Source organism: Chlorocebus sabaeus, chromosome 24 (genome assembly GCF_047675955.1).
Source record: "Chlorocebus sabaeus isolate Y175 chromosome 24, mChlSab1.0.hap1, whole genome shotgun sequence".
In the NCBI taxonomy this organism is placed as follows: domain Eukaryota; kingdom Metazoa; phylum Chordata; class Mammalia; order Primates; family Cercopithecidae; genus Chlorocebus; species Chlorocebus sabaeus.
Genome location: NC_132927.1, coordinates 48,965,796 through 48,987,789, shown reverse-complemented (window position 1 = coordinate 48,987,789; position 21,994 = coordinate 48,965,796). Strand labels below are relative to the sequence as shown.

At 41.5% G+C, this 21,994-nt stretch overlaps 1 protein-coding gene across 1 annotated transcript in view; it reads left to right on the top strand.

The window, feature by feature from the left end:
• DPF3 (double PHD fingers 3) overlaps positions 1-21,994 on the top strand; it is a 277,088-nt gene that overhangs the window by 252,410 nt on the left and 2,684 nt on the right. The window contains exon 9 of the mRNA XM_037984208.2: positions 14,212-14,324. Coding sequence (XP_037840136.1) covers positions 14,212-14,324 — 113 coding nt within the window. The remainder of the gene's footprint in view (positions 1-14,211; positions 14,325-21,994) is intronic.

Genomic DNA, 21,994 nt, shown 5'->3' with positions numbered 1-21,994 from the left:
AAGGACATCAGGTGCCTCCAGGGCTCAAGAAACCTGGGTCAGAGACTTCAGGGAAAGCTGGTTGTCACCATCATCATCGTCATTTTGCATTCTCCTGCCACTGCAATTTGGAAAGTGAATTCATGACTTGGGGAAATCGGGAGGTGGAGAATGAAAGGGGGAAAAGGATTAAAAGGAGCCAGTGAGCCTTCGTTGGGGTCTCCAGTGGGGGTGGGCTTGTGGGTGTCTCGATTGTAGTACAGTCTGGTGATGGCAAAAAGGGGATCCTTCCTGTGTGCTCTTTTGTTCTTTTCCTAGACAAGGTGAGTGGGGAACACTCCTGTCCTTTCTTGACTGACAGTGTAATGGAGGTGTGGCGTGAAATTGGCTTTGGATGCCAGCTGTCTTTTGTACTCCTCTCAGAGGCTTCACAGGGAAAGCTGCTGACAGGCGGTCACTCGGGGGAGCCCTAGGGAGGACCTGGACACCCGGCTCCAAGTGGGAATAGCTGGCATGGCAAGTCTGAGTGGGACTGTGAGGTGGCAGGGGGCATGACCCCTCCTCACTCCAGCCACGGGCTGAGGAGCTGTGACCAATGAAGTCGAGCACCTCTGTTGAGACTCTCAGGAGCTGAAGCCCAGTAATGTCACCATAGGCTGCTGACCTACTTCCTGCAGCCTCCAGGCCCTTTTGTGTGGGCTGGACTGGCTCACTCCTGAGCCATTCTTCCCCAGGGTTTTCCAGGATTAGTCACTGCCAGATGGTGAGGACTCAGTGCCCTGCCTCATATAAGCAAGTCTGGCTTCTTGAGGGATTTCGCTAGAGGCATGGAGCGTTGAGGCCCAAAGGGGCCTGAGGGGACAGCTAGTTCACCCTTATGTGGTGCAAACTGAGGAAACTGAGGCATGGAGCGAGTCAGTGGCATATTTCATCATGCCTTGGCAAACTTCTGCATGCAAGGAGAAAATGTTGCTATATTTCGCAGCTTAAACAACGAACTGAAACGCCATTGGGTTGCCACTTTTGGGTTGGCCATTCTAGGATGTGGTGTAGTGAGAGACCAAAGGATTAGAATGTGAGGACATGGATGTTCCACTTGCCCTGGCTCCACTACTTGCTGGCTGCCTGAGCCATTCTGAGCCTCAACTTCTTCATTTGTAAATCAGGAATGTTCCTATCTGTCCTGCCCACCTCACAGGATCCCCGTGGGGAATCAAAACAAAATAAGTGAATAGAAAGGTGCTTCCTTGGAAATGTTGTAAGGATCATTAAAGTATCCAAACATAGATTTCTTTAGGTCAAAATACTGGTTGCAGGTTCTTCCTCTGCTCATGTCAGTTTGGCCATATTTCTAGGAAGCCTCTGACTTTCTAACACTGGGGTTGTGTTCTGGGGAACCTAAAGGGGAGGCTTGTTGAAGGTGAGAGAGGCTCAGGCAGGTGGAAGGAAGGCAAAGCAGGGTGAGGGTGAGACGGGGGCATGGAGGGCAAGGCCTGAAGGGGAAGACGGCAGGCTCTTTGGTGCAGCGAGTCTCCTCGGGCCACGCCGTGGAAACAAGTTGGACCCAGGAAACCGAAGGCAGATGCACTCACCTTGCTGTAATTGCTGAGGGGCCACACCCATTCACATTGCCACTGAAATTATCTTTGTCCCTACTATTAGCTCTTTTAAAGGAGACTCATTGAAAAAAAAATAACAGCATGGAAGAGATAAATAATCTAAAATCCCAAACCCTGCTGCTTTCCTTCATTGTCCAGACCAGTGCTGGGCCTCACCGTGGCTGGGAGTACAATGCAGACACTGCCTAAGCAGGAGTTCTGTCAAATGTCTGGTGTTCAGCCAAACCCCTTACTGTTCCTCCTTTGCCATTGTATCAGTTAGCTATTGCTGTGTAACAAATTATCCCCCAACTTGGCAGCTTAAAACTGCAAACATTTGTTATCTCATAGCTTCTGAGGGTTGGGAACCTGGGAATGACTTGGGTGGGTGGTGTGTCACAGGGTGTCCTGTGAGGCTGCAGTCCAGATGTTGGCCAAGGCTGCAGGCATCTCAAGGCTCCACCAGGGCTGAAAGAGTCACTTCCAAGCTCTCATGTTGCCAGTAGGCCTCAGGTCCTCATGAGCTGCTGTGCTGACAGCCTCAGTTCTTTGCTGGCTGAACAGAGGCTTCCTTCAGCTCCTTGCCATGTGGGCCTTTGCATGAGGCAGCTCACAACACAATAGCTGGCTTCCTCCAGAGTGAGTGATCGGAGACAGACAGACAGAGACATAGAGACAGAGCACACAATCAAAACAGAAATCACAGTGCCTTTTATAACTTAGTCTCCAAAACTGCATTTTGCATAACTGCCAAAACTCCAAAACCTCCTCTTTACTGTGTTTGTTAAAAGCAAGTCATTGAATCCAGTCTACATTCAAGAAGAGGGGAATAGCCTCCACCTCTTGAAAAGAGGAGGACCAAAGACTTTGTAGGCATTTTTACAAAGCACCACAACCACCATTGCTGCCTGCCACCATTTCTGTCCTCGCCTCACCATTCTGTCTGGCTCCCAGTGCTGCTCCTCCTACCTTTGGCCCCAACTTCCCTCCTGGAGAATTTTCATGACTGCCACTTGACCAGACTCCGGGGCTGTGGGAGAAGCCTCCATCAGGACCTGACCCAGCCTTGTGGGCAAAGCTCAGTCACCTAGGACTGAAGAGCTTCAATCCAAGGTCAGCAAGAAAGGCACGGCTTCCAGTGGGATTTGATTCATCTCCGGGGGAAGCACAGAAACTGAGGCTGGCAGGGCCTAGCTTTGGCCCCAGAATCTACATCAGAAAATGATTCCTGCTATGAATGAATGGAGTTAGATAAAGACAACCTTCCTGAGATCATTGCGCACGGTGCTTCCAAGCTTGAGAGTGCTGGACAAAGCCTGCGGCAGCAGAAGCATTTTGTGAGGTCATCTGTGTGTAAGTTCTTGCCTCTGCACTGTTGAAGCCATCAGTGATTTGGAGAGGCGTGAGGGCCCACTACTACTAATGACTGTGTTAGTTCTCATCACCACTGGCTCACCCAGGGCAACACGTTCTCTTCGGTTCTTATCTTCATCTTGATGGTGGTGCCACCCTTCCTCTTTCTTGGATGTCATGAAGTGCCTCTCTCTAGATCCTTCTCCCTTTCTGACCACATTGTCTCCAGCTTTCCCAGGGAACTCTCTTCTTGGTGCTCTTTAATGCTTTCAATTCCAATGGTTACTCTTCCCTCTACCCCTAACTAGGTCCTTTTTATGTTGTGCTTTGTGGTCTCTTCCTGAATGTCTCACCAATTTCCAAGGCTTCATCCACTACCCAAACCTGATGATTTCTAAATTTATATCTCTAGCCTGGTCCTGTCTCCTGAACATAGACACACATTTTCACATTGATTCCTGGGCATCTTCATCGCACAATTAATGGAATGTGGCCAGTTTGAATCCATTGTTATATTCTGCAAGTCGCATCTCTGCTAACAGTTTTATCATCTACTCTGTGGCCCAACCTAGGAATCTTTGTGCCATTTTTTACTTCTCCCTCTTCCTCACACATATGTTCCAGCAGGTATCATGTCCTGTTGACCAATTCTACCTCTCAAATGTTTCCTACTTTCATCCCCACAGTTGTTAGATCTGCCCTGGACTAATGCCCCTCATTACAGGGTAAGCTCAAGAAGGGTAGAATTTTGTCTGTTTTGCATTGGTCAGCACCTATCACAGCACCTGGCACATTGCAAGTACTCAATACGAACTCATTGAATAGATGGATTTAGCGACTGGTCCCCCTTCCCCAGACATCTCCAACACATCTTACTTCTGCCCTATCACCAGACTCATCTCTCTAAAGTATGGGTACAAGCACATCAGATTTTTGCTTAAAAACCTCCGAGGAGTCCCCACTGTTTACAGAATTAAATTCTGATCCTTATGCCTACATAAGAGGCTCTTCATAATCTTTCCTCATACCTTTCTAGCATCATCTCCTGCAATTCCTCTTTTCCCTGCTCTCCTTGAGCTACTCTGCTTTGCCTGAGTGGACCACACACCTTACATTTTCTGCTGTTCCCTTTCCCTGTAATGCTGTTTCCTTTTTTTTTTTTTTTTTAATGTAGAAAACTCCTATTTATCCTTTAAGGCCCAGCTTGAAAGCTACCTCCTCTCAGTGGCTTTCCCCGAGCCTCTCCAGCATTATTTATTGCTTCCTCATCTCTAAGAACTTCATTCATTCTCCTATTGTGGCTCTTATCACATTGTATTACAGTCATTTAAAAGAGTCTCTCTCTCTATATATAATAGTTATCTGTGTAACAAATTACTCCAAAACTCAGCAGCTTAAAACAACAAACACTTATTATCCCATGGTTTTTGTGGGTCAGGAATCTATGTGTGGTTTATCTGGGTGCCTCTGGCCCAAGGCCTCCCATGAGGTTGCAGTCAAGTTGTCAGCTGGGGCTGTGGTCTCATCTGAAGGCTCACTTGGGAGAGAATTCAATTCCAAGCCCACACATGTGGGTTCTGGCAGGATTCAGTTCCTCTTGGGCTGCTGCACTGAGGTCTTCCTTCATATGTTGCCACATGGACCTGTCTGTAGCGTATCTCACAATATAGCAGCTGGCTTCCCTTAGACCAAGTAAGTGAGAAAGCATAAGAGAGGATGCGGAAGATGAAAGTTGCAGTCTTTTTATAACCTAATATTATAAGTTATATCCCATCACTTCTGCCATATTCTACTAGTTCAAGGCAAGTCATTTAGTGCAGCCCATACTCAAGGGGGGAGAATGACACAAGGGTATGGTGTCTTTCATTGGTGGCCATGCCAGAGACTGCCTAGCACACCTACCAAACTGAGCTCCTCAAGGCAGGAGTTGTGTCTCATTCCTTTTGAAACTTCAGCACCTTGTACAGTTTCTGGCAATGAAATGGTGCTCAGTGAATTTGGCCAAATTAAGTGGAATTATTTTTCTACAAGAATCTGATCACAATTGGGTAGATTGCAAAGTCCACGAGAACCCTCAAAATTAGACTAAAATGATTTAGAAACGTAAAACAAAGTGTCTAAGTGTCATGAGTATGTCAGTCCTCTACTTCTAGGTACTTCTATGATTGCTTCCCAGGCTCACATAGAAAAGGATAGGAAAGCAGGAAAATATATTTTTTCCTTTTGATTTAACACAACTTTGTGGAATATTTTTAGGGAGAAAAAATGAGAATGCTACTTCAAAGGTCCTCAGGCAATTAAAGAACTTAGACCACTCATTAATTCATCTTCTAATTCATGGATGATCAGCAGTTGGAGGATCATGGGGAATCAAGTGTTGACTAATCACTGCTGTTTTCCACCAGCTATCCATCAATTACAGACATAATGAAATTCTCCTGGATGTACTCAGGACAGTAGGAAGTACAGGGATTACAGGGTCTCCAATCTAAGCAATGGTTTCTTTTTCAGGCTCATTTTCCTAAAGAAAACACAGAGCCTTTAGCCAGGGCCCATGGTTGGATGTTCCTGAGGTCCAGAGAGGTCTGGAATGCACAGCCAATGTCAGGGCTTTGCATCTAAAATCGACGTCAGGCTCTGAACAATGATTCAGCCTGGCCTTCACACACTGTTATGGGGCAAGAGTCACTTTGGGCAGCTGGTTGCCTGCAATCTACAATTCCAGAGAAGCATTTAAAAGGAAAGTCATCCTGAGTTGCTCATACTGATGACCCTCTTCTCTTAGTCACTTCCTGCCTGGCAATATCTGCTGCTGTCACACAGCAGGTCAACCTAGCTTAATCCAGATCTCATATTCCTCATCAATGGAACCTTACCCAAGGCCTCTGTCTACCTTCCGTTTATGACAGCTCATCTGTATAGGCCCAATTTATTGCATGGGGGTGGGTGGTATGGTTGATGAAAAGTCCTTTAGATTTCTAGATTTCTTTTGCTTTCTGTCTTGGCCATCTTTTGTTGTGTTGACATTGGACTCGGACTGGGCTGGTCAATATGGGAAAGTTGACATGAATTCTAGAAGGACTTACTGGCTATTTTAATTTCTTTCTTAGTTTTTTTTTTTTTTTTTCTTTTTTAACTTCGAGTTTTAGCTGGCAAACTTTAGAAGGCTTGTTTATCCTACCAAGCAGATGGGCAATTGGGGATCAGTAGTATCTCTAAAAATACCATTTGTGGGTGGCATAGACAAAGCCACAGCTACATGGATAGCAGATTCTAATGTTTTAACTTAATATATTGAAAAACGAATGCCCAGAGAAGTCAAGTGACTTGTCCAAAGGACTCAGGTGCTGTAATATATCTCAAAGTGCGGCAGTTGTAACTTGAGGGCAGGGGTGAATTTTCTCACTGCTATATCCCCAGTACCTAGAAGAGTGCCTGCCATATTTATATATTCAACAAATACTGTCAAAGGAATGAATAAATGAATAAATTATTTTTTATCCTCAGCTGCAGTGACTAATTAGGGGCTTTGGGGTCATTACTATGACTCTCAACATATTCCTAGTGCTGTGCATTGGCCCCAAGTCGAGTCGAGTAAGTTGTATAAATCCAGGTCAAGGATTACTTATCCCATTATTTCACTTTAAGAAGACCAACCATGATGCATGCCCTCAGGCTTATAGACAGGTGTAGATCTACTTCCTGGGGACTCTACCTTGGACCACACTTGACCACGAAAACTTGGGGAATTTCTGGGACCATTTGAGAATGGCACCATGAGCCCTTGGCTGTTTAGCCCATTAAAGTGCCCGTAATGCTCTTGCATGAATGTGCTTTGTATGGTTATTTATAAGAATGACTGGTGCAATAGCCCCTGGGGCTTGCATCCCATGTGTTTCCTGGGTGCCACAGACCTTGGCAGCTGGAGGAGAGGATAAACAAACCTCTAAGAGGAGTGGAACTGGATGCACAGGAAGGTGTTTTGCCCAAGAAAGGGCAGCCACAGCTCACACTATCATTTATTTTTAATGCATTTTTGTTTGTTTGGTATTTGTCCTTTCCATTCTCTTTCTCTTCTTTGTCATCTTTGAAGTGCAATAAAAATGGTGAGAGAAAAAGGGAGCCATTCACATGCCTCTGGAGTGCCATTGTGATCATTGATTTGCAGGTGTCTTCAGCGTTAGAAGTAACATCTGGGGGCAGATAGAGATGAACCTTCAGACCTTTGCAGAAGGTTTACAAAGCAGGGCTTGAGAAATAATTTTGTGAAGCAGCAGTGCCCAGTTATCCTACTTGCCATAGCATGTACATAAAGAAGTTGAACTCTTGATTGTTCAGAATTGGTCCATCCCTTTCCCTTTTACAGATTCAATAAATGACTGAGCCTCCTTCCCTCCACCTGCCAAGCTGAGTCTCAAAGTGGAGGAGCATGAAGAGAGGGGGAGGGAATGGGGCAGAGAGAGAGACAGAAGAGAGAAAGGAAAGAGAGAAGAGAGGAGAGAGAGAATGAAAATGAATGGATCTGATTGAATGAGATAGCTTCCCAAAGAGAACTAGTAATAATTTTTCTTCTCAAATTACCCTGTAGCATGATGATTCAGATATGACTATACTTTGCATGAATGCTTTAGCTAAACTTCATATATACATTTGCAATTTGTAAATACCAGGAATTTTATATGTGTTTGAGAATATAGAGAAATATTCGAAATTCGAGCCAAATTATTTTCTAATAAATGCCCATGGAGACTTGTTTTTGGTGCTATTTTGGGTTGGAATTGATTCTATGTATTTTATATAATACAATTTCTATAAACCAAGCATCAGAACAAGGAGCACAATTTGAGTTTTGCATTTACTTGCCTGAGAACCATGGATATTTAAGTTCTCTTTGCCTGAGAAATTAGCTTTTAAGAGATCAACATTGATAAATAAGGTAATAAAGTATAATTAGATGTTTATAATTTCACATTGAATAAATAATAGACCATGCTGATTTCAAAGTTATTTGTATTTATTTTATTTATGTTTTCAACGCATACCTAGGAAGATAATTTTTTTTCCTGGAGCTCTAATTCAATCAGCAATGTGGCTTAGCCTAGTCCAAATTAAATACCAGCGATAATACAATAAAAACTCTTTTAATAAGGATCATAATGTAAGAGACACATGTCATAGCAGTTTGTGTACTTCTTTTGCCCAGGGTTTGTTGAAAATGAACTGTGTTTCTCTCAATGTACTGAATATCTGTAGAGGAGGTTGACTAGTAGGTGACTCAGGTTAACTTTTAAGTTGCAATCATAATATGAGCTTAATCCACAAGGTATATTTAGATATTTTCTCCCCTAAAAGGCTGGAAATACCCTTGTGTTGGGGCAGTTGTGTATTAACATGCATAGAAATTGGCAGCTGTGAATATGAAACTAACACTGGTTTTGCCTGGATATTTATCTGTGTGCCTTCTCACTCAAATACCACAAAATCCCATTTGCTTTCCTTTGAACATTTTCAGCATCTGTGCACATGTTTCTATAAAGACATGAGATGTGTCCTTCCAGTGCCAAAGCTGCTGTCACTGCTTTCAGATGCCTGCCTTTCCTTTTTTACTGAGCTCAGTAGGCTGTAGTGTCAGAAACACCGGGTACTTCCAGCCTCATGGATTATCATCTGTCTGAGAAGTTTCCCATACCCCATTGGTTTCCCTTTGCCTCCATCTGCTGAAATAGCACCCTGAAGCCAAATGCTGATCTCCCAAAAGCCCACTCCAGCAGTTAGATCTCCCATACATAGTGGCCATGGGTGACTTACCCAGTGTCAACCTCTAGGGAGGATTGAGCTCAGTTCTGGAAGGGTTAGGGCTGAATCAGGAATGGCTCTTCACACCAAGTTCACCACTGACCCAGCTAAACAAGCTAGCAGGAGATTTACTGAATGCTCCTGATAGAATAAATTTAGAGGAACACCCGGGAAGGACTTGGTTTTTAATGATCTGGCTGGGCTGAATCATGCACACTGCACCATTTTCTAAATTCATTTTGGTAATTGGAATCTTATAAATGCTCTGTTGAATCATGACACCCAGGGGGGCCTAGGAAGGGTTGTCTTCCCTCCACTACACTGGGCTATTTAAACAGCAATACGGGTATTTCTTGCTTTAAAGAAAACTGGGGATATGAAAAATCTAGATTTCCAAGCAAGTATTAAAAGTAATTGTTGTTGTTTCCATTAAAAACAACTGCAATTACTTTTGCACCAGCCTAATACCCTAGAGAATGAGGGCTAACTTTACATAAGAGATTAAGATAGGAATCCTCAAGTACCGAGTGACCGTAAGTATTATAAATTACTTTATAGCCATGTGCCGCTTTTTTTCTTTCACCTTTGAATTGGAAAGACTGTATTTGTTATTCTCTTACTTTCAAGGTGTTTAGGAATTAGTTCTGGGCAAAAGTAAGGAGTTCTATCAGTGAACCTTAGAAACGAGCTGTTATTACTTTCCTTAGACACTTCCTTTAGTCTAACAGTGTGTATTGTTGAAGTAATTTTTGTAGCAGGTAAGAAGTCTCATTCTTGCAGTTTTATCTGGCAAATGATTTCTGCAGTTTTTGGAGAAAGGCGCAGGAGCAAATCTGTTATTGTGGTCCAAACAGGAGGATTTAGTTCTGGGCACAGTTTTTGCATCTGCTGATGACTTAACTTTTTGTGTCTCACCCTCTCTGGCTGAGAAATTACAATAGTATTTCCCTCCCCTACTTTCCTCTTGCGCTGGAGTGATGTCCTGAGTGTGGAGGGGAAGGAGTTCTGCAGCCACCGCTGAGGCCCGTCTTAGTCCTGCATTTTATCCGGGGCTTGAGGCTGTGTGAGCTTAGCTCCCTTCCTTCGGGTTTGAAGATCTTCAGGAGGCTGATGACTTTCTCAAGATGGGAACACAGAGAAAGCCATGAGATTGTTTCAGAAACTTCCAACAGGCATTTCCCAAACCCACTTGCTACCATCCATTGTCCAAAGCTATCCCAGAAAATGTCTTCATAGCTCAGCACAGGAGTCTTAGAGAACTTAGACACAGAGCTGGCTCTCGGTAAATATTGGTGGAATGTTGCTAAATGCTTGTAGCACACACCACCTCCGGCCCCTCCTCACAGAGACAGCTCAGATGCACAGTTGGCTGCTGAGTTCTGTCATGCTCTGGAATGTGCTGACTTTCCTTCCTCGGGGAGATGGGAGATGGCATGACTGAAGGGTGTTATTGTTAGTAGGGTAGCTTTTGCCCTGATCTGTCAACATTTCCTCACTCGGGGTCTTTATTGAGCAACAACAAACTAGAGAACCTGTGGCAGTAAACACAGCTGACCGCCTTCTCCTTCTTGAAACCTCTTCTTTTGGTTAGTGTGACCCCTTACTCACCCAATTTGCTTCTTACCTCTTGCCATGCTTCTCTCTTTCCTTCGCTGGTTCTTTCTTTTGATCTTGGAGGACTTGAGCTCCTCCAAGCTCAGTCATAGACCCTTTTCTCTATTCTCCTTTCTTCTCTCCTCTTCGTTTCTTCCCCTAGATACTTCCTCATTCCCTTTTCCCTAGAAAATTTCATTAATTCTCATGGTTTCACTTACCACCTATTTAGCAAAAACTTCTGAATTTCAACCTATACATTCAACTATCCACTCAACATTTCCACCAGAAGTCTCAAAGTCTCAGTTTTAGCATGCTCAACACAGAAGGAATCCTCTTCTTCTATGTGGTCTCTGCAATCCTTCTACAGTCTTCCTCATCTAAGTTTCACTGTATTCTACAATCTACCTAGTTTCTTGGGTCAGAAACTTGGGAATATTTCTCATCACTTTTCCATATTCCCAACATTCAAACAATAGTCAAGTCCTGTCAAGTATTTCTTTAATATTTCTCAAATTTCCACCTTAGTTGAATCATTCTTGTATCTCTCCTGGTAGCTGCATTAGCCTCCTAACTAGTTTCCTGGAAACAATTCTTACATTCCTGTACCCTCCCACCCCTCAACAATTCTTTCCTTAGAGAGCAGCACCTTCATCCTTTCTTCCTCCCTTCCTCTCCCCTCCCCTTCCCCTCCCCTTCCCCCTTCCCTTTCCCATTCCTTCTCCCCTCCCCTTGCCCTCCCCTCCCCTTCCTCTCTCCTTCCCATCCCCTTCCCCTCTCCTCCCCTTCCCCTCCCTCCCTCCTTCCCGCCTTCCCTCCTTCCCTTCCTTACCTTCTTTCCTTTCCTCCCCTTCTGTGCCTTCCGTCCCTTTCATCCCTTCCATCCATTCCCTTCCCCTTCCCTTCCTTTTTCTTTCCTTTCCCTTCCCTTCCCTCCCTTCCCTCTTTCTTTCCTTCCTTCCTTCCTTTCTTCCTTCCTTTCTTCCTTCTTTCCTTTTCTTCCTTCCTTCCCTCCTTCCTCTCTCTCCTTTTTTTTCCCTGTCTTCCACCTTCCTTTATTTTTGATAATTTAAATTTTTATTTGTTTTCCTTATTTTCAACTATTTATTTTAACATAATTATAGCTTCATAGGAAGTTACAAAATATATTACAGAATGGTCCTTGAACTCTTCATTCAGTTTTCTCCAAGGGCAACATCTTACGTAATTATAGCACAATATCAAAACCAGGCAATTGACATTAATGTAATCATAGACTTTATTCAGATGTGATTGGTTTTACATGCACACATACATATGTGTATGTGTATGTATAGTTCTATGCAATCTTATCACTATGTAACCATCACTACAATCAAGATATAGAACCACTTCATCCCAATAGCCCTCACACTAAAGAATGCTCCTTTAAAAACAAAATGTGATCCACTCACGCCTTGCTTAACAGCCTTTAATGACTTAAAAGTCTCAGATTCTTAAATAAGGGTTGCAGATACCTGTAATCTGCCTCCAGCTACCTCTGCAGCCACCTCTTACCCCTTTCCTTTTGCTCACCAAGCCTCTGCTCACTGGCCTTTCTCTTCCTTGTAATTTGCTAAGCTGCTTCACTGCTCAAAGCCTCCACCCATGCTGTTCCCCTTACTGGGAATCATCCTCTTCCCACCTAGCTAACTTCTCATCCGACACATATCAGCTTAAAGATCTTTCTCAGGGAAGGTTTCCTTGACATCTCAGTCCAGGTTAGGTTTTTCTATTGTTTGTTTTTACGGCCAATTATGATTTTCCTTCATGGCATTAATTATACAATTGTAGTTGATAGTTACGTGTGTAGCTGATTCATCTGAGGCCTCTTTGGCTAGGCTGGAAGGGCTCGAAATGTCTTGCTCATCCCCACTGTGTCTTTTCTGTCCAGCGCAATGGCTGGCCTTGTAGGTGCTCAATAAGTACTTGGTAAGTTAATGAATAGTTATCCTAAGCTGGCTGGGTGTGGCTGGAGTGTGGCACAGAACTGGGCAAAGTCAACTTGTCTATATGAGCATCAGCTCCATGACCTCATGTTCATGCTCTCAGTGGTGCCCTGTCAGAGAAACTGGGCATCTGTGGTCATACCACATGGAGTCCCAAACAGGTATTTCCTGCCCTGTACCCATCCCAGTGTTCGCTCTGAGGGATTGGAATAGGAAGTAACCCTGGCTAGTGTTCCTCTTAGAAAAATCTTTGAGATGCTTTCAAGAATATCAGCTGGCTGTTCACCGAGGCTTTTAATGTAAGGCTTCTTTCTCTTTGGGGCCACTGTCATGGTGCCATCTTGATAGGGTTATTAGTTCAGAGCTGTGGGAGTCTCTAAGTTGGATGGTACCTGATAAGTCCTTGAAAAGCTTTTTGATCAGGCCTCTCCTTGCTGCTTCTGCCAGTATTCACTAAGTGTCCCCTCCCTACCACCACCAAGTCATGTCCACACCCCTTGCACTCTCCAGGATAACTCAGCGTGGTTTCTATTTGTGGAGCTCAAAATGTGAAGGATTCTTATGTTGGCCGAATAGACAGTATTTCATCCAAAGGGCCACGATATGAACAGTTCTCTGAAGATTTGAAAGGGAGGAATTGGGGGCTTCTGCTAAGATGTGGCTTTGCCAAGGGGCGGTGGTGCCATGAGGGATCCTGTCTGTGGAAGACACTAGGTTGGCAGCGCTAACCATGATTGGTGTCCCCTGTCTCTAGCATCCTTCTTTAAAGCATATAATCCTTCAAATGAAAGAGGCAACACAAGGCACTATATAATGGGTTTGGCAGAATTGGAAGCTCTGGAGAACGATGAATGCTTGGCAATGGGCAAAGCGTCAATTTTTTTTTTTTTTTTTTTTTTTTTTTTTTTGTGACAGAGTCAGTAATGGGCTTTGCCCTGGGTGCTCTGGGCAGATTCTGATCTGGTTCACAGATCTGGGAGACCTGGGAATGTTATCCAAGTTTTCCTTCCGTGCCAGATAGAAGGCCAAGGGTCTTTGCATTCTACAGTTCATGGCCATCCTCTCCCTGCAAGCATCTCTCTTTTAGGTGACCTAGGTCTGAGGACTGAGTCCAGTTCTGCAGGCCAAGTCTTGGACATGGCTCACTGGGGCTGTGCTCGAAGGTCACAGCTTATTGTCCCTCCTTTTGTCTTGTGATTGGGTTGGCTCCCATGAAACTTGGGATGGAGAAAAGAGTTAGAACCGGCGACCAGTCCTTTTAGGATAGACCTGGCCATTTGCTCTGATGCTACATTTCTTTGCCGTCCCTGCCAGGCCACTTCCTTCTGTGGTCCCTGGTACTGTTCAGGGTGCAGACTTTTGCTAGTCTCATGGGTGTGGGCATGGCATGGGTACTTTAGGTAACAGTGCAATGCCTCATCCTACTCCTGAGCACTGACCCTGGGAACCTCATACAATCCTTCTGATATCCTCCCTTGCACCCCAAGGCAGTGTAAATAACTGGTTGGATCAGAAGGCCCAGTTCCAAATAGTTCTTACCTGTTGTGCTGCCACAACTGACGCTGGGGCTTGGAGGGTCCCGCAGGTGTCCCTCCTAGTGCTACCCCAGGCTGCGTGCTCTGGAGTTTCTTCTCTCGTTCTCTCTGGTAACTGTTTTCTGACTCATCAACTGGTTACACCTACTGGGGAACATGATCTTAGTGCAAGCAGAATTGGATATGCTTATATCTCTGTTTTGCCCTTGATCTGAATCACGGGGTGGTGAAGAATGTGGGTAGGGCCCTGTCTGGGCCCCCATTTTTTTCCCTACGCCATGCTACCCTGCCCTGCCTGCACATTGGGCATCGATGTGTTTCCAGTTAGTGGTGTTGAGGGGTGGCAGTTCAGACTTTGGCCCTAACTCTGCTGTTTCTGGCTTCCTCCAGGTCACCCAACCTGCCTGCAGTTCACCCTGAACATGACTGAGGCTGTCAAGACCTACAAGTGGCAGTGCATAGAGTGCAAATCCTGTATCCTCTGTGGGACCTCAGAGAATGATGTGAGTTTGGGGCTTTCCCTGTTGGGGGGAGAAATCCATAGAGCTGGGGTCCTTTGAGGGGTGAAGAGGAAGGAAGGACTCTTGTCCTGGGGCCTGTTACCCTGGCACTTGGGAGCAACCTGGCCATTAGCAATTGAGGGCTCAGAGACTGACAGTGGGGAACACTGCTTATGGCAGGGATGTATTTGACTGTTTCCACCACATTCCACAGTATATGATCTCATTTGGTCTAAATGTTAAATATAATAAGTGCAAAATTTTCAAGAACACTTTTTATTATGGGCAATTTCAAACATATACAAAAGCAGAGAGATTAATGGAATTGATGTACACCATCACCAACTTTGACAAAGATCACTACACATCCAACCTTGTTTCATAAATACCATGACCTCCCTCTCCACAGTCTCGGTCATAATATCGTTTTACCTGTAACTATTTCATATGTATCTCAAAAGGGTAAGGACTTACTTTTATACCTAAATAACCAAAATATTAACATAGCTAAAAAATCAATAATTCCTTAGCATAATTAAACATCCAGTCAACAGTTCTATTTCCTCAATCGTCTCATAAATGTTTCTATTACAGCCTGTTTATTTGAATTGGGATTCAAATAAAGCCCATACATTGCAATTAGTTGATATGTCTCTGAAGTTTATTTAAATATTTGTAGGTGCATATAAACATATATATAACTTCTTTAAATAACACGTAGACTTTTCCCTCCATCTTATTCTCTTTATTCCTCCCTTAAATTCTTTGTTGAAGAAATCAGATCATTTGTTCAAGTTCTCATGACTGTATTTGACTGAGTGTATCCCTGTGCTGTTTGACATTTTCCTCTGTCTCTTGAATTTCTTGTCAATTGTTAGTTAGGGTTAGAGGCTTGATTCAGGTTGCATTTCTGCCTCTCTTTCTGTGTCTGTCTTTATCTCTCTCTCTGTCCTCTCATCACCTGTGTCTCCATCTATCTGTCTCTCTCTCTCTTTCGGCAAGACTACTTCAGAGATGGTGGTGTATACTTTCATCAGGAGGTATCTAATGCCTGATGTTTCTCTTTTTGTAAAGGTAGCATCTATTGATGACCTTTGACTAGATTAACTATTCTGTTAGGGGTTGCAAAATAGTGATATTCTTATTGGATAATTTCTTTTTTGGTTAATGGTTGGAGTAATTCCAGGAAGAGAAACTTGCCTAGTCTTTCATTTGGTTACCTTCAGGTGTAGATCATATAGAAATGGCAGGAAAAATGCTTGGTTCTTTCCCTTTGTCAGTTTTTAAAAAACAGTGTGGTTAAAATATCTATTTATGATTTAAAAAATTAAAAAATAGTAATTGTGGGATATCTTCTTAAGATGATAAAGTATTTGTATCTTAGAACTAAAGCCAGTATCTTATTTAATGAGGAAAACACTAGGCACAATTCCACTAAGATTAGGAACCAGGGGAGTGTGCTCACTATCTCTATAACTAGGATTCGATACTATTCTGGAGATATTAGCTAATGCAATTGGACAGGAGAATTTAATTAGAGATGTAGGAATGGATAACAAAGTAATAAAACTCTATTTTTATATTACATGATAGTATATCTGGAAAACCTTAGAGAATCAATGATAAGCTAACTCAAACATAAAAGGTAACAGATTATAAAAGTAACACACAATAATTAATAACCTTCTCACATACAAGCAATAACCAGTTAGAGAACATAATTCCATTTCTAAAGGCAGCAAAGAAGAAATATTAAGGGATATATTTAACAACAGATGTGCAAAACCTATATAAAGAAAACTTTTAAACACTTTTGAAAAGACACAAAGAACAAATGGAAGGGCGTTTTGTGATCTTGGGTAGAATGACTTGACATTATAAAGATGCCAGTTTCCTGAGTTAATTTATAAATTTATTTGAAGTCCAATAAAAATATCAATGAACTTTTTTATAGAGTTAGACAAATCGATACTTAAGTTCATATGAAGAAACAAACATGCAAAAATAGCCAAGAAAATACTGATAAACAAACTATGATGGAAACTAGCCCTACCAGATATTAAAACATACTGTAAAGCCTCTATAGATAAAACAGTGTGGTACTGATGCATGAAGAGACAAATAGACCAGTTGGGATAGAATAGAAAGCCCATAAATAGATCCAACTACATATGGAAATACAGTATAGGGTAAAGGTCACATCTAAAATTACTGGGTCAGAGACAGACTTTTAAATGAATGGTGCTGGAACAACGGGGTAGCCATTTGAGAAAACACAAAATTAGATTTATATCTTATGCCATACATAAAAACAATCACCAGATACATTGGGGATCTAAATGTACAAAGTAAAACCACGCTAGTACTAGAAGAAAGCACAAGTAAATTCCTTTTTAATCTAAATACAGGAAAAGGTTTTCAGACTGTGACTCAAAATCCAGAAGCAATTAAATAAAATGTTGGTACATTTGACTACATAAAAATTTTGCATAGTCAAAAACATGATAAAGTCAAAAGACAACTGACAAACTGGCAGGCAATTTTGGCAGCATGTACCACAGTTTAAGGGCTAATTCCGTATATAAAAAGAAGTGTTAAAAATTGAGGACAAAGGACCAGAAACCTGATAGGAAATGAGAAAAATGCATGAAAGACAATCCACAAAAGATATAAAAATGACCCTTAAAGATGCAAAAAAGTTCAAATGCACTCACAAAGAAACTCAAGGCTGAGATATCATTTCTTACCTATCAGATGGGCAAAAGTTGAAAAGTATGACAATATATTCTGTTGATGAAGCTATGGGAAAAATGGTGCCTTCATGCATTGTTGGTGGGAATACGAATTAGTATAACCCTGTGGAAGGAAATTTGACAATACCTAACAGAGCTAACATGCACTTAACTTTTGACTAAGCATTCTCACCTATAGGAATCTACCTTGAAGATATACCCCCAACATGATGGAAATACATATGCATAAAGTTATTTGTGGTAGCATTGTTCATTATTACAGAATATTGGAAACAACCTAAATATCCATATATAGAAGAGTAGTTGTTGAATAAACAATGGCACAGCCATACAGTGGAGTACTATGTAGCTGTAAAATAGAATAAGGCAGATGTCTATGAATTGATTCGGAGTCATTTCCAGGATATATTGTTAAGTAAAAAAGCAAAGTAAAATAGAATATCTATAGTATGCTGACCTTATTGTAAGAAAAAAGACACATAAGAAAACCTACATGCATTTGCTCACTTGTGTAAAACAAATATAGGAAGAATAAACAGGATGCTAATGAGATTGGTTATCTACACGGGTCTGGAAGAATGGGGTAGAGAAAAATGGGAATATGAAAATGGGGCAGTAGGGATAAGGGAGGAACAACACTTCTTAGAGAATACTTTCTTGTGTAGCTTTGACTCTTACAACCATCGTAAGGTTTCACATACCTCCCAAATAGATAAATACTTAAAATCAACCAAGATGTAGGGAAAAACTAAAATGGAATAAAAACCGTAACAAATAAACCTAACTCTAACATAAATAGATAATGTAACCATAGAGTTATGAAGAGTGAGGAAGAAAAGAATAACCTAAGTAACTTTGGAAAACAGTATTTTGACTGTGTGTTGTAAAGCTAAGGGCAGAAATAACTGTACCACAAATACTGTACTCTAGTTAATTTATTTTCATAGGTATATGAATTAGTAATTCTGAAACCACATATGCTAGATTTGAACTAATAACTGTGTATTGTGACTAATGAGAGTCTAGTTTCTCAAAGTCAGAAAAAGAATAACTAAATAAAGGGGGGAAGGCTAGATTGAAGGCATTGGTTTGGAATAGTGAGTATCGCTATGAACTCATGATTTTACATACAATGTATTATATATAGTTTATACATATTATATCTATATCTAGCCATATGTGTACACACATATTAATAGACAGAAATAAGTAGAGATGTATGCATGTGTACCTACACATACATTTATTTCCTACCTGTGTTGGCTGGGAGGGCCTAGAAGCAATGACAACACAGAAGCAATGAAGACACATGGCATCAAGAAATTGGTTTCTAAACACCATTCTCTCATGAAAAGAACCATGGATCCTTAGAGAAATGGCTGATTCCAGGGCTGGGATGTAAAATATGCCAGATGAGCCTGGAATATTATGTGGTGTCAGAAAGTAAGGAAGTGTTTAAAAAATGAAAGGGTATTTTCATGTGTCTAGAGGACACAGGAAGCAACTTGAAGGAACCCTTAATGGCCAAATCTAGGAAAACTTTAGCTTAAAAAAAATGATATTATTAGGTTATAACCTAAAGAAAAAATAAATATCTATACTAATGTAAAAATTGAATAAATAAGTAAACAGAGAAGGTAAGCTCTTCCTTAGAGCAGAATTCCAGTGAATAAATGTAGAGGGAAAGGGGAAATAATCATTGGGAACACTTCACAGTTATGCAAGAACTGTCAATTGATGCTAAAATTAGTGGGCAAAAATATGATGAGAAATAGGGTATTTGCATAATCTCAAATATCCTATTTCTCTTGTTGAGGAGATAATCTCCAAGTATCTCTCCAACAAGATTGCTTAGTAGTATATTACAAAGGGAAAAACAGTAACTTTACAGTGGAAAATAAACAGCAGACACTACCTTAACTATATAATCACAGATAACATTACAAGTAATAAGACATACTGGCCTCAATTACCCCGATACGATGCGCCGAGAAGGGTGCAACATTACTTTAGTGGTATTCTTGCTCAAAAATGCATGCATATGTGGATCTTCTCATGAGAAAAGATCCAACTGAAATTGAGTGACATTTACAAAATCACTGGCTTGGACTTTTTGAAAGTGTCAAGCTCATGAAAGACAAAGAAACTGAGGAACTGTCACAGATTGAAGGATACTAAGAAAACACAACAATTAAATGCAATAAGGGGTCTTGGATTGGATCCTGGGGAAAGAGACATAGGTGGGGGGCTTGGCATGGTGGCTCATGTCTGTAATCCCAGCACTTTGGGAGGCTGAGGTGGGTGGATTACCTGAGGTCAGGAGTTTGAGAACAGCCTGGCCAACATGGGGAAACCCTGTCTCTACTAAAAATACAAAAATTAGCCAGGCATGGTGACACATGCCTGTAATCCCAGCTACTCGGGAGGCTGAGGCAGGAGAATTGCTTGAGCCTGGAAGACGGAGGCTGCAGTGAACTGAGATCATGCTACTGTACTCCAGCTTGGGCAACAGAGTGAGACTCTGTCTCAAAACAAACAAACAAACAAAAAAGAGACATAGGTGGGAAAACTGGAGAAATTCAAATAAAGTCTATAGATTAGTTAATAGTATTACACCAATGATAATTTTCTGTTTTTCATAATTCTGCTATAGTAATATAAGATGCTAATATTAGGGTACACTGAGTACAATTCTCGGCACAATTTCTGTACTTTTGTCTAAGTTTAAAATTATTTCAAATAAATAAATAAAAATATAGTGTTATGTTTCTCTAGCATCTTCTGAAGGTGACTAAGGTTTTAAAAAATATGTTCATGAACTGAAGATTTTAAACATATTTTATTTGTTGTAATCCATTATAGGTAAAATTATCCCATCTTTGACCAGTGGTAGCATATTCAGGTAGGATCCTGAGTCCTTTTGACATACTTCTAATAGTATTTGATAGCTTTCTTACTTTGTAATATCTAAATATATTTATACATTTTATGCTCCAGACCTGGAATCACCTATTTCTCCCGGGACTCCTAGTTCCTTTTAGTGGGCAATGGTCTTTAGAGAACATAATGTGGGTGCTAGAGGTGCTAATTTTGCTGTTAGTCATTGTTTTGGCACACTTTCTGTGGACAGAGGTAGAAAATATTTTTTGCTTGTTTTAAAGATAAACTACACCATGAATTTATACTGATGCATCCAGTTCATACTTAGAACCAACTATTGAGTTTTGACTTAACTTCATTGGCCTACATTTCTATTTTCTTTCAACCATGTTACAAAATCTTGCTTTTCAATGATACCAACATAATTACTCATTTGATGCACATAAAGCGGTCTCAGAATATTGATTCCAATATTTAAACCAATAATATAATTGCTGAACATTACACACACACCCATATATATGCATATTTGCATTTATTTATGACCTTAAGTTATGTCCTACTAAGGATGTATTGTCAGATTAATTGTTTTATAGTCATTTGGAATAGTTTCTCTCTGTGTGGTTATGCCACCAATTGGTTCCTGGATAGTTGGAAGTGAGAGGTACTAAAATTGTGTTTGTCGTGAGAGTTAGCATGAACTGGGGGTTCTTGGTGGTGGAAGAGAAGAGAATATGGTGCTAGACAATGGTCAACCCATGCAAAATGCACTTAAACTCTCAGGTGCCCAGTTTTCCTTTGGGAAATTGTAATCCAGGATATTCTACCTATTTGTATTTCCTATGTAACTGCTATAGTAGGGGTTATTGCTGTTTTTAAGGCATTAATAACACTGTTTCTGACAAGTCCTGTCTGTTTTCTGTCCCCATCCTAACTTGTTTCTCCTTGTATTATCCTATTATCCCTAAATCAAATTGTCCTGTAGCTTATTCTGGTTCTACAATAATGATGTAACTTTTTTGGCATAAACTACAGTGTGCTCGTCTTCATCCTACCTCTCTGACTGTTCCTTCTCAGTCTTTTTTTCTCTGTCTACCCTGTAAAGTTGGAGTACCCCAAGTGTCTATTCTTGACCTTCTTCTCAGTAAATTCTTTTGGGTCCTTGATCTTAAACTCTTTTGGGTCCTTGATCTTTCAGATAATTCAATGAAAGCTATGAATTTACTCTTTCCATAGAAACATGTACTTTCTACCTATGTACAAAATTGTATGTATCATTTCAAGGGGTTCATGGACACTTCTCCATGAAGACAAGTTCAAAGACATTTGCTTTCACACATTCCAGGCTTCCTCTCGTAGGACCTTCATTTGCCATCTAGTTACAATGACTCCCAAATCCATATCTCACACCCAGACTTCTCTCCTGCTCTCTTCAACAGCCTCCAGGTCATCCCTATCTGCAGAACATGTCTATAGCTGAGGTGCCCTCTCCCTCCCATGAGTCTGCTCTTCCTCCCATGTCCCAATGGGTGACTGTATCATCAGGCTTGCTGACCAAGCCACAACCCAGAGGGCATCCTTGGCTTCTTCCCTATCACTCTCCCCATCTAATCAATGATGCTTAAATGGGAGCAAGACCTATTTCTTTCTCCATGCCACAGTCGTAATTCAGGCCACAATCATCATGCATCTGGATAGCTATAGCAGCTTCCTAACTGGTCCCCTGGCCTCTTGAATGAACCTCTCTCCCACTGGGTATCTACTCTTACATAGCAGCTAGTAAGATCTTTCTAAACTGCAATCTGATCATATCATTGCCCTGTTGATAACTCTTCAAAAGCTCTCCTGTTGCCCCACTGATGGATTTTAGCATGACAAAAAAAGCCCTCCTTGCTGGCTCCCTGGGGATTCCAACTGCTATATCTAATTTTATCCAGGATTTCTGCACTGGTGGGAGCCAAGGTGAGATTTGATTAAAAACTTTATGTTGAAAAAGTCTTATAAGCCATCCAAACAGTTTCAAAAATCACCAAATAGAAC